Here is a 13,535-nt window from a genome sequence, read left to right on the forward strand (position 1 = left end):
ATTATGGCACACAAGTAAAGGCTTATGAAACATTTGTAACCAGGCATGGAATTCATTCAAACAAATTTCTACATCTATGGAATCAAGTTTTGTTTGTTTGTGAAACCAATTCCCACTCACTATGTGAAATCCTGTCACAGCTGAAGCTTTGGCATCAATGGATGAGTTAGGAAGAACATATCCGTTGAACGTTTCATCCCCACATACACATGACAACTGCACAATCTCAGCTGTTGGACCTACCAGTCATAAAAAATTCTCAAGAAATAGAAATTTAAACAAAAAATCTCCCAGTTTTTGGTAAATCAGTAAATTTTAAATTAAATAACTTACCAAATCCAGTTATTTCTAAATCAAAATATAGGAAACTACAATTGGGTTATGGATTGGGTTATGGATTGGATGTCATGCACGGAGGCGATGCATTGTCAGGGATTACTTCCAAGCAGTTATCATTGCCTGACAAATCAATCCCAGACGTTGGCCCTTCTTTAATTTCTGATGTGAAAACCTACAATTTTTAAAATTATATAAAAATAAAATTGATAAAAATATAATTATTATTGTAATTTTTTTATTTGATATAATATCTAATTAACATACAAAGATATTTATAGGTTAGACACATATCATTCACATGAAATCATTTAAAGCAATTTTACTTACTTGTGTTGCCTTAGCACTTTTCAGTTCTAATCGCCTCCTCTTGAACTCGCTTTTTCATTCTCCCTTTTTTTATTCATTTTTTCAGCATGTGTGGTCATACATTTTCCAGGAGAAAGCAACAATCTCTCAAACACCTACAATAAAGAAATTGTATTTATCGGTATATTGTATATACATGTATGAATCATTAATACCTGGCATGAAAATGTTGTAAAATATAGAAAAACATTTTTTTAAAAAACAAACCTTCAATAATGATTCATGTCCTATATTTTTCTGAGCAACAGCTGCTGCAACACGGAATGAAGTGCTTTCTGAGCCACCATAGAAATGTGTTTTGGGGTTTTTTGCAGACACTACTCTGTTGAAATTTTCATTACTTTGGGTGCTTCCAGTGGAACACAGTTTTTCAGAAGTATTTGAAAACAATGAAAATAGTGCCTTTAAATCTTTCAGTAAATCTTCACCTGTAAGGTATTTACTGTATGGTAGATTTCTGGGTTTATAATTTTCAGGATCTTTGATATATCCACACCAGTCTTCACTGCAAAGAGAATGGTCTCCGAAAACATGACAAGGAATTGAATTCAAATTGTTCTTCAAACTGATGGCATTGTTGGTGGATTTCACAGCATAAGCAAAGCATTTTCCAAGGTGTTTGATAGTTTTTGGTCCTAAAAGTTGGTAACGTTTGGCTTTCTTCAGCTCATATAATTTACTTGTAAAGTTCTTTTTCGTATGGTTAAAGTCGGCAAACTTTTGGAGGGATGGATCAAATGTTGCTTTGGCTCTTGCTATAGTAGTAGCATCATTATCCATTATAATATTTTTCACATGGAAATCTTTAGCTTTCAGTTCATGGAGCATTTCTATAGCCATATTTGACTCCATGGCTTTGGAAGATTTGTCCCAGTTTCTCCTGCAATCATGGTCATTGTTGTTGTCATCCTTGGCACATGATCTACACTTATTACATCGTACAGCCTATGAAATAACTTTCCCTGTTGTACGTCCTATCATGCTTGCATGTCCTGTGCGAATTAATAATTGAAACATTCTATTTTAATATACTATGCTAATATGATAATTGTAATGTGTAGATTTACTTTGATAATTTCTTTTTACAAAATTATTAATTAAATTCAAATATCTAATATTACCCATAAAAAATTACTAAATATACATGTAAGTACCTGACAAACTGGCATAATTTTTCCCACTGCCTCTGGTTTGCCACCCCGCATCAAACAAAGCTGTGTATTGTTCTTCATTTTCACATCTGTAATACAACTTCATATTAAATCCTACAATGTAACTTTGAGAACTTTATTTCAAAAATGTTTATATATAAAAATATATAATGAAAATTGTCAAAACATTTGGTGTAAATGTATTGTACCGTCTTTTCTCTTCTGCTATGGCATCATCACAGGTCATATCTGCCACAGACTCAAAAACAATGCATGTCTCTCTCTCTCTCCTTTTTAACGTAGTAGCAGGTATGTAGGGCAAGTTGATAGCAGCAAACAGGTTGTTAATTGCTGTTTCCCTAAGACCGCAAAATAGCAATGCTGAAAAGAAACAAGAATGATCTGGATGTGATTACGGTAGTAATGAAATTAAACATACTGGTAAATAACCAGTAATTAGCATATTTTAATTAATTATATTAATAATAATCACTTTTTAAAAAAAAATTTATGATATTTAGTTGAAAGAACTTCATGATATTGTACCTGCTCCTAATTTAGAATTGATATCCCATATATTCTTCCCATGCACTTTTCCAGTTGGTATATAGCTATAGTTCACTGCTTTCCATTTTGTACACATTATGTGAAGTTGGCTTCCTAAAATTTCAAAATTTGTCATAATTAATAAAAAATATCATTTTATAAACGTGTAATAATTACACATAATTTATGTCATAATATGAGTCCAAGACATACCTAATCCATATCTTGTTTCCCCAATGCATGATGACAATCTTAATTTTTTCGAACATTTCAAACAGCCTTCGTCTAATTTCTTTCCGAGCAAAGTAATTTCAACTATTCGTCTACCTAAGAAGTATGTAAATAATAAAATATAAAACTATCAAAAAATAAAAATAAAAAATAAATAAATACAATGAAAGTTATGTAGTACTGTACTAGCCATGAGGTAAGTAATAAAACATTTTATATGCCTGTCAAAAAATAGTTATAAGATTTTTTCTTTAATTTTATATTGAAGTAACATCTTACCTTCAATTGTAAAACCTGTCTTCTCTTCAACAAGTTTACAGTCATCACAATATCAAGTACACAATCCTCTTCTTCTTCGTCATCCTCATCTTCATCCTCATCAATGTAAGCAACATCAACGTCGTCATCTTTCTCCATGCTGTTACATAATTGACCTGGGGCAACTAAAAACGCATCCTTTTTGTCAATACAATATAGTACAAAAACCTATCAGTAATACGAGGACAATGAAGTTTTCCTAGATAGGAAATTTCTGGAAAATGAATTCTGTTTTCCACGATAACAAGTTAAACAATTCATTGTAAACATACCTGTCACATATGAATGATCATGCTGCAAATTTTCAATTGTCTGATCTTTTATTTCAGGAAGAAATCGACCATCTTTACTTCGACTTCGACCAGTCTCTTCTACATTCATTGTAGATTGTTATGTTGTCGCTCTCATTTCATAACTTACTTCTGCGTTCATAACCAAGCAGCTTAAAACGCACATGAGACTCTGTGTGATTTTTACCTCCTTTGCGTTAGAGAGCTCCATAGCGGTTTCTATACAATTCGCGTTACATAAATCATGTAAAACCGGAAGTTAAAAGTACTTTTTCTTAATATACGTCACAAGTCACGGGGTGTCGAGGATCCTTAAAACATGCAATCAAATTTTTCGTTAATGTAGTTTCATTTCGTTTGTTAATTTTTCAACAACAATAATTGAACACGTGTAGGCAAATTAAATTTTAATTTAGATTTACAAATTAAGTTTCCGTAAGCATAATTGCAAAAAACTGAGCAATGGAATGCTGAGAGCGAGATCGTCTTGATAATCCAAACAAAGTCTCCTTACGCAAGTCCTGCACGAAGCAAACATGCCACAGACTAACCAAGAATAGCAGGCCCAACGCTGGCCACAGACCAAGCTTTGACGTCAAATGTCCTCAATAAAAAAAATCCTAGCAGTACCCCTAATTATAATGTCTGTGGAATGTCCGCTCGCCGCATGCCGCACAGATGTCTGTTTCAAAGTATCAACTCTGTCAACAGCGAGGAATCAGTTAATCCACATCACTTCTGGTGGTCAACACGGTACGTATATTAATCCTATTGTTACAATGATGTAGCATTACATCTGATCTTGGTACATGTACTAATGATGCCATGACAACACAAAAATTACTATATTTAGTATTGTCAAATATCTGCTCTCAGAAATAACCAATATTTGAATAGTATGGTATCGAAATCAAATCTTTATCTAAGCATTGATTCATTATTATTTTTTTTAAATACAATTTCATAGGTGCAGCGGCGTATGCATAAAAATTGAGTAACGCGCGTTAGCGTGTTGTAAAAATTTTCTGCACACACCGCTGCGGATATGAGACTATTTTTGTCAAAAAATAATGATTTAATGCTTATATTTACATTTATTTTAACCTCTTGCCTTGTCTGCAAATGTGATTTATACCTTTTAAATTAAATATTATCCTAAGGGTAAGTTCATATAATTGTAAATGCCACAAACATGATTATGAGCTTTGATATTCGCGTGTGACGTTGCATTTTACAGCATTCAATGTTTCTGTCGTCATAATAAACTTGCTATTATAACATTTCAGTACCCTGTGTGTGTTACAGCATCATCACTGCTGTAGCTTTACGGACACTTTACATGCAAAAAATATGTGGAATGTAAATTTAAAACATTATAGAGGATGTCTATCACATTAATCTTAATAATTGTCATCATTGTCAGCTGTTCATCTTTGACGTCACAGAAATCCCCCCAATTTTGCAAGCAAATTAAAATATTCACATTTTTCCTTCATATTTTGTCTTCGACAGTATAGAGCACTGGTCTGAGTTTTATATATGTTTCTGTACTTATAATTATACACATATTAAAGAATGGTACATAAGCAAGCATGCGCTTGATGTTTCCTAGTCGAAAAACCGTCGCAAAACATCCATATTAAGCTCCAAAACATTAATTTATCAAAACAATGTTTTACGTCGCTACAGTTGTAGCGAGCGCAGCAACAATTGCACATACGTACCTTGCATCAATGTCAGTTTAGAATGAAAAGAGAGAGAGAGAATGAGAGAGAGAATTATATAATATTTCTCACAAAATTCTTAGACTTGCCTACCCCTAAAACAGCTCCTTGCTTTTGGAGAGAATTGACCAGTCTGTGAAGTGTAATTTGCGTTAAATTTGGTCAAGAGTGTAGGCTATAAATACAGTAATAATTTTCTGTTGTACCTTGTTGCTATCTGACTTTTATTTTTTTCCATGTGTGGAATAGTGTTATTTTTAATTTGTTTTTATTGAAATGATTAAATATCAAATGCAACTATTAATTTCTACAATTCGCGTATTTGAATATCCGTGATGTTTTTATTTTTTTACTTTTTTTATTCAATAAAAAAATACAATACTATTGGTTTTTATTTTACTTATTCATATAAGTCCTGAGGGTTGTTTATAGATCCATGTTTTTTATTGATTGAGAGGGTTCCCCGCAAAGTTCTTTGTGCTGATCAGTGAGAGAGCAGTAGTTTTTTAAGCCAGTTAAGAGGTCAAGTTTGTTCCTGAGATACTTTGACTATTTGACTTTTCTATTTATCAATCACGAAAGACTTCAAGACATCGACTGAAAGTTGACCATTTTCTTACTAATTCTTTATTTTGCATTTATAAATCTGTTTCTTACTTTTAATGTCATTTTAATGCAATATACTGAGTTTCACTTAATAATGATCAAATTAAGCTCTGATTGAATCAAAGAAGATGTATATGAAGGTTTTTATATCATTCTTGTATGTTTATTAATAGAGTTATCTGTCGCTCAGTATTCGCCCATTAATCGGGTATTGTACCAAATTGGAACTCTGATTCATAGTAAGGTATACATGTATAGAAATATATATTATATATTATGCATAAGAGCTGTATTACTCATATGATTGTTATTTATAAATGTGTTGGTGAACTAATCAATGTTCAAGTATTATATAAATACGTGTACATATCACTTTGATGTACGGGGAATAGCTCTAACGGTTATTTTGCAATTACTCAATATATATTGTAAACTTTTAAAAGAAATTAATTCGTGTATACTTCTTTAAAAATATCATTGTATTAATGTTAAATGTTTGGTGTTATAATGAATGCTTAAATGCACTTGTTAACCTTTTTACATGGTTCATAATGAAATAATAAAAAACATAGAGAACCTGGGAAGTGGCGTTTTCGTTGATATCATACAAAGAAAACACTACTACACATGATTATTGTTTTTTCTTTAAAAATTGTTTATTTATGCATTCTAATTACATCCGAGCCTCCTGTCCTGGTTTGTAGCTACATTTAGGTGTGTAATTTCTCATTTTCCAATTTAATGGTTTGACATTGTGCAATATATGCACAGATTTTTTAACTATTTATATTTCTCTTTATTCTTTTTCATTTTGTTCAAAATGGTCTTCTTTTTTTATTCCCTCTCCAAGTTATACTTACTGTGCTTGCATGCAAAATTAGCTTATAATTGGATCGAAATGACAGTAAATATTTTGCTTGTAGATAGATAGATGGATAGATAGATAGATAGATAGATAGATAGATAGATAGATAGATAGATAGATAGATAGATAGATAGATAGATAGATAGATAGATAGATAGATAGATAGATAGATAGATAATCTCTCTATTATTCCCCATCCCCCCCGCAAAAAAAAAAAATTAAAAACCCACTTATCTGAAGCATGTATCGCAGTTTATACTGAAATTGCAAGTACACGCATTACAAATGTTTGTTCCACATCTAGTTTTGTTGCGGGAAATATAGCACCAGATCACTGTGACGTCATACGTTTAAATCTATTTCAGGAATGAATTTAATTTCTACATTTGTTTTACGATATAACAAAACTTGGGACAGTTTACGCTTTATAAACCGCGAAGCGGTTTATAAAAAAGCGTAAACTGTTCAAAGTTATGTTATACTCGTATAGCATCGGTAGAAATTAAATCTATTCCTTATAATTTAATTTTCTACTACTTAAATTAGATGATAAAGCCCATTAATTAGTTAAAATATGTTAATTTGTACAAAATTGAAACGTAACGTCAAGCGGATTAATACGTTTAGCACGCGCGTCTGATCGTGACATAGGCAAGTTATGTTATACGATATATATATGAATTTGTTTAGCCAATCCAATGAGGCGTTACAATCAGAATTAAATTATAATCATTTGTAATATGTTTACGTATATTGACTCAATAAGAAGGAATGGAAGCATATACCAAATCGCTTGGGTCTCTCTAAAGCTTATTCGGTACTCAAAACGTGTCTTTAAACCTCAAGGAACCGTAAGTTACGAGTTTAATGTCAGCCATGTTTGGCAGAACACCACGGGGGAGAACATTAGAGAGCATTTTGGGATGTAGACCCAAAAAATTCTTGATGAATCTGAAGGTTTAGCTCGTTCTTTTTCCCTCGCGCTCTGGTTCTTAGAGCTCGCTTCGCTCGCTGTGACAATCTTCATGACGTCATTTATACAACATGATGCCACTGGGGCTATCAAGTTTTATATACTTATTTTCAACATAATTTCAAGTATCTTCAACTATCTTTAAAGCTTTCTTTAGAAAATTAATTTTTTGGCGAGAAATGCATAAAATCGCACATTTATGACATTGTAGTCCTTTAGAAAATGTGAATAGATTGACATAGGAAAGGTATTGCATTTAGATCCAACAGCTAAACTCAGCAACTTTTTGTATTAGTAATTGTTTAAATTAAGATTACAAACAGATCAAAAGAAAAGAAAATGGCTTCCATTTCCGGATGGACAGATGCATGTTTTGATAATGCTGCTATATAGCCAGGATATAATCAAATATATTAGTTCCGTAAGACAAGGTGCATCACGCTCCACAATATTGGGGTTGATGGACTATGATAAACAGTTTCGGTTAAGAAGGCAAAGAACCATTTGATTAATTAGAAAACAATTAATGCAGAATTATGGTTAACATATAAGGGTCAAGTATCCGTGCCTGAACGGGAGTCTGCTTCTAGCTTGCACCAGCACAAACGCTGTTATGATATCAATTTGAGGGGTTCCTATCTCAAAAGAGACTGTAGATTTTCACAAACAGTGTGATGCAATATATATTCGTACAAAATGGCTGCGTGTTTACATTCGCGACAAAATGAGGTCAAACTTCAAACTTTAGTTTTCATCTTTAAAAAAATATTCTTAATAACTAAAACTTATGGAACGCCTCAACTGCCTTATGTAGGTAATCTTCATAATATGATGATACTTCAACATTACATGATGGTACTTCAACATTACATACTGATATTCCAACATTACATGCTGATACTTTAACATTACGTGATGGTACTTTAACATTACATGCTGATACTTCAACATTACGTGATGGTACTTTAACATTACGTGATGGTACTTTAACATTACGTGCTGATACTTTAACATTACATGCTGATACTTTAACATTACATGATGGTACTTTAACATTACGTGCTGATAGTTCAACATTACATGCTGATACTTCATTATATGATGGTACTTCACTATGCGGTGGTTCTAAAAATAGGGAAGTTTTAACATTGGGCTGTCTCTGTTTCAGAGATTGATCATATAGGACTAAGGTCCACTGAGACCAGTTTGGATCATGTCAAAAAGCTGGAACTACAAGTAATACAAAACAGGATTCTGCTTGAAAAATATGTTATTGAAAAACTGTATATACTCAGATTATGAAAACCACTGGCAAACAATTTGTGAGAAATTATAACAAGTTTTATGATAAATGTGATTGCTTAAACTATTCTCTTTTTTTTTAAAATTATATTGACTTGTGAACAAATATTTTGATACATGTACCCCCTTTTCTATTGTATTTTTTTATCTTCTATATCTCCCTTTTTCTTTTTTCATTTACTGCTTTTTTTATATATATATATTTTTTTTGGCCAAAAAAAAACACGTTTTCACACTACACGGATAATCTATTTCCTTTAGATTAATAAGATATTACAATATGTAGAATCTTGAAATGTATGAAATATGTCTGAAATATGTGTGTATGTGGATTTATGTGTAAACAAAAATTAAAAATAAATAAAAAAAAAAAGCTGGAACTGAAGAAGTACACAATACACTACAGCTCATGAGAGAGGATCTCTACTGAATAAAAATATTGTCGAAACATACGATTTGTTTTGGTGCAATGTATTTAGGCAAATGACAACCACACATGCAACTTATAAGATCATGCAAAGGATAAAGCATTGCATTGCTGTTAAATCTGATTTTAGCAGTTACTGTACTGTTGAATAAATCAGTGCTTTCATTGCCCACTCTTTTACGTGGATCTCCAGGAATCTACATGTAACATGAATGACAGAAGTATTTGTTTAGGTGCTTTTTTAAAAAAAATTAGCTGTTCGCTCTGACTAAGCGCCAAATGATTGGGTTCTGAATGCACATTTTAAGACCAAAATTCCCTGAAGGACTTTTGGTATCCCCTGATTTTTATGCGCTGAGCCCAAATGAACTCACAATGCAGCCATTCTTTAAAATTTAAAATGATCCATTTAAAAGACAACACTTAATCAAATAGTAGTATTTGTTGAGTATATCGATCTAAACTAGTTTTAGTGAACCTTAGTCCAATCTGACCAATCTCTGAAACAAAGAAACACCCCAGTGTTAAAAGGCATCCACGTGTTCTGAGTTTTAGCGTATTTCGTTCCCTAGGCGACGCTTCCCTAACCCTATTTTCAGAACTACCGCATAGTGAAGTACCATCATATAATGAAGTATTAGCATGTACTGTTAAAGTATCAGCATGTAATGTTGAAGTATCAGCATGTAATGTGAAAGTGCCATCATGTAATGTTAAAGTATCAGCACGTAATGTTAAAGTACCATCATGTAATGTTAAAGTATCAGCACGTAATGTTAAAGTACCATCATGTAATGTTAAAGCATCAGCATGTAATGTTGAAGTATCAGCATGTAATGTTAAAGTACCATCATGTAATGTTAAAGTATCAGCATGTTATGTTGAAGTATCATCATATTATGAAGATTATCTACAGAAGGCAGTTGAGGCGTTCCATAAAAACTTACCTAATACTTTGTAAGATGACCTTTCAGTCGAATTAAACTTTGTAATCGTCGGGGGATAGTGTAATAGAGGCAATGTACGTACCGAGGCGTGATAGATGCCCATATCCACTGTATCCCTCGGAACATATCGTCCTTGTTTTCAATACGACCAACGCGTGCTTGCAGCTTTCTTTTCAGTAACAACCATAAATTTTCAATGATGTTTAAGTCGGGACTTTATGCAGGCCGACTCATGGTTCTTATTCCATTTCTATGGATAAAATCTTTCGTTGAACGGGCACGGTGTACCGGCGCATTGTCATCCTGAAAGATGTACTGTTCATTGGTAAAATGTTGGACTATAACCGGCCACAAATTGTCATTCAGTACTTGCTGGTATTTATATGCATTGATGTTGCAATTAGCAGCTATAATAGTACCTACTCCGTGCCACTAAATGCATCCCCAGATCATAACTTCGTATGATGGCTTCGCCCGACGTGCCTCAACCAAGTCCGGCCTCCAGCCCTCGCCCCGTTTTCTCCAAATATAGACACGAGAATTCTGACCCACAACGATTTTTGACTCATCTGAGAAAATAACTTCTCTCCAGTAGTTCCCTATGGTCAATTTTCTCTTTTCTCAACACCAAGACAAGAGCTTTTTTTCTATTCACTTCTCTGATCACTAGTTTCTTCTTTGCCACCCGTCTCACGAATACATTTTTGTGCAGATGCAATTGCACAGTTCGGCCGTTCTCTGTTTTCATTAAATTGGTTCGTAATATCCTTCAAACTCCATCTACTGTGGGTTTTCACAAGCCTTTCAAGTTTCCGATACTCTCGGGATGTCACGGTAGATTTCTTGCCTCGCCTGGGGATGTTTTCTATGGAACCTCGTTGTTCTACACACTTTTTAAAACTTTAAATTTTAGATCTGGGTATTCCGAAGGTTTCTGACACGTTAGGTAATAGTTTTACCATCTTGTAACATTTTCCATACCATTTCTTTTACCTCATTACTCAATTCTTTTGCTTTGCGCCCCATCTTGTTTCCGTCGATTCAGATTTGTTTACAAAGCAGACGACAGTAAAATTCCGTGACGTATGAAATGTCACATGACCAAAAATTGTTATAAATAGCTAATGAAATGTTGATGCTATTTATAAACCCTTTTATTCAGCGTTAAATTTATGAGGTGAAGCGCACAAGTAAATACGCCGCCATTTTGTACGAATATATATTGCATCATACTGTCTTTAAAGTGGTTAAAACCACCCCTCCATTACCTGTTCCAATAATCAATCCAGCCATAATACTTGTCAAAATGTTTGCTAACAAAGCAATGTCAATGCTCAAACATTTATGACTAGATTTCCGACGCCATTTCATCAATAATGATCTCATCCAATCAATGTTTATGCATTCACCACTTTGTTTAAACACTATCGAAACAAAAATGTAGCAAAATGGTTTTTACATGGGTTTACATTTGGTTTTTCATTAAAATACACGGGTCCTAAGGTCTTGTACCTTGTACAAATATGGTGCGTGTCGGTGTAAAGCAGAATATTGATCCCCGTAGAATAATAACCGGAGTAAAATAATGACCACAGGTCATTATCATACGTAGGAAAATTACCCTTTTGCCTAAAGAATAAGTGACATTTTCATAAAAAAAAGTTATCATTACAACGAGTTATATGTTTCTCGCATTATCAATGGTGTATCAGAGATCGGTTTGTCCAGTGTAAGACAGCAGTGGGATATTTTTCTGTCTTATAGGTGTATTCCTACACCTCTTTAAAACATTTACATGCGTTGTTTGCTGTAGAGAAATGAAAAATGATGGGTTGAGATATTCCATTCAGTAATTGCCATTTATCATAAATTATCTTTACTTTCATTGAAGCTCAGTTGAAGTTTTACCTCATTACCTCAAAAACAAAGTGACCAAATACTAATTACCAAATTATCTGCTCTGATTATCTGCTCCTCATGACACAATAGTATTAAATTCAATGATTCTGATATATGCAGTGTCAACTATTTATCATTTAATCAAGGTTTTAACATGGTAATATAAAAAACCTTGATCCAAATGCATAGTAAGGATAGGTAAATATTTCTATTGCTTTTAGAGTGTTACCAATAGGACTTGAGTATTTAAGTCTTGTCAGTCTTAGTTTCATGACAAAAACTATGTAGATAAATGTTTATCAATGGGTCGAGCCAAATCATGTGCATGTTTCAACTTGTTTACATTGGTCACTTGAACAGCACAGTGATTTAAATTTCATTGTTCATTATTTAGATGCCTTTTTGCTTTCTCATGCTCATGTGACAGGCAATCTTCCAGTATAATTTGATTGCTTCACAGCATTATTGAAACAGGTTAGATGCTCCAATTATCAGATAAAAAGATTTAGGGTCCAATAACTACTGTGTATTTGAGTTTAGGTATATATACAGCTAGCACATCAATTTTTATTCCAAAAGACAAAGTTAAAGGATTGATGAAAGACGTACTGGAAGTTTAAGGACATTCCAAAGTTGCATTAAAACAGCTTCATTCATTAACCGGTTCATTAGCTTTTGTAATTAGGGCCTTACCGACGTGTAAGACAATTACATGTCGCATTTATGGGCTTATGCCAGGTGTCTTTTAAAAATATCATTTCATACGCCTGTCAAGAAAAATCCATAGTGTTCTTCAGCTGTGGTTAAAACGCAATGAGTGCAATGGAACTTCAAAATGTCATATCTACATTGGGAATCCGATGAATACAGGGACAGTAGGATGTTGGGTAATTTTAGAAAAATCTTGGTCTTATTGATGTTGGCATGTGGAGTGGAACATGGACATAAGAAATAACTTTCTTGGAACTTGTCCCTATAGTTTTAAGATTTTATTTGTGGTTCACCTGACAGGTTGCAAAATAAGAAATTCATGCTCCATGCTGACAATCTATGCTAGTTTTGGTAGAAATTCTGAATCAGAGAGAATTTGGTCTTATTGTCATTGAAGTTTAACAGTCAGATTAAGGCAGTTCACTGAGGTTGTTGAAGAAACGAGATTGCTATGAGGCAGATTCAGGTAGTTTGCACTATGGGCAGATTGCTATCCTTATCTAGACTTAGGTATAATAGTTCCTTACTAAGTGATAGAAAATTCTTTTCATTTATCTTTTTTGTTAATCCAACTGTGAACCTATTGAAAAATGCCAAAAAGGAAGGCAGGTTTTGGCACATTTAAAAATAATATTGTTTCTTTGTCATTTCATGACCAATTCCATATAAAGTATCAGTACCTACTACCTAGACTGAAGATATTTTTATAAATAACCATAGCATATATTCACTTACAAATCCAGTTGATTACAGATCAAATTTCTATCTGACATTCAGGCAACTTTTGAGGGAAAAAAAATTCATTTAATACCTAGTTTACCCAAACTGTGTCAAATTTGT

The 13,535-nt window shown here is 33.1% G+C and overlaps 1 protein-coding gene and 1 long non-coding RNA gene across 3 annotated transcripts; one reads left to right on the plus strand and one right to left on the minus strand.

The window, feature by feature from the left end:
• Positions 1–711: 711 nt before the first annotated feature.
• LOC105332090 (uncharacterized) lies at positions 712–3,497 on the minus strand. 2 transcript variants are annotated; one of them, XM_066069630.1, is made up of 8 exons: positions 3,224–3,497; positions 2,913–3,076; positions 2,616–2,729; positions 2,403–2,516; positions 2,066–2,237; positions 1,860–1,945; positions 913–1,697; positions 712–800 (listed from the first exon to the last, which is right to left on the minus strand). In XM_066069630.1, the coding sequence occupies exons 1-3, from the start codon at positions 3,330–3,332 to the stop codon at positions 2,718–2,720; spliced, it is 285 nt and encodes a 94-aa protein (XP_065925702.1). In that variant the 5' UTR covers positions 3,333–3,497; the 3' UTR covers positions 712–800; positions 913–1,697; positions 1,860–1,945; positions 2,066–2,237; positions 2,403–2,516; positions 2,616–2,717. The 2 variants fall into 2 exon arrangements, with proteins under 2 accessions (XP_065925702.1, XP_065925701.1); XM_066069629.1 differs by having other exon boundaries at positions 3,224–3,383.
• Positions 3,498–3,580: 83 nt separating this feature from the next.
• Positions 3,581–4,730, plus strand: LOC136270833 (uncharacterized). The gene is made up of 2 exons (XR_010708693.1): positions 3,581–3,994; positions 4,528–4,730. It is a non-coding gene; the product is annotated as an uncharacterized lncRNA (long non-coding RNA).
• The last annotated feature ends 8,805 nt before the right edge of the window (positions 4,731–13,535 follow it).

The sequence above is a fragment of the Magallana gigas genome, chromosome 8 (assembly GCF_963853765.1).
Source record: "Magallana gigas chromosome 8, xbMagGiga1.1, whole genome shotgun sequence".
NCBI classification, from domain to species: Eukaryota; Metazoa; Mollusca; class Bivalvia; order Ostreida; family Ostreidae; genus Magallana; species Magallana gigas.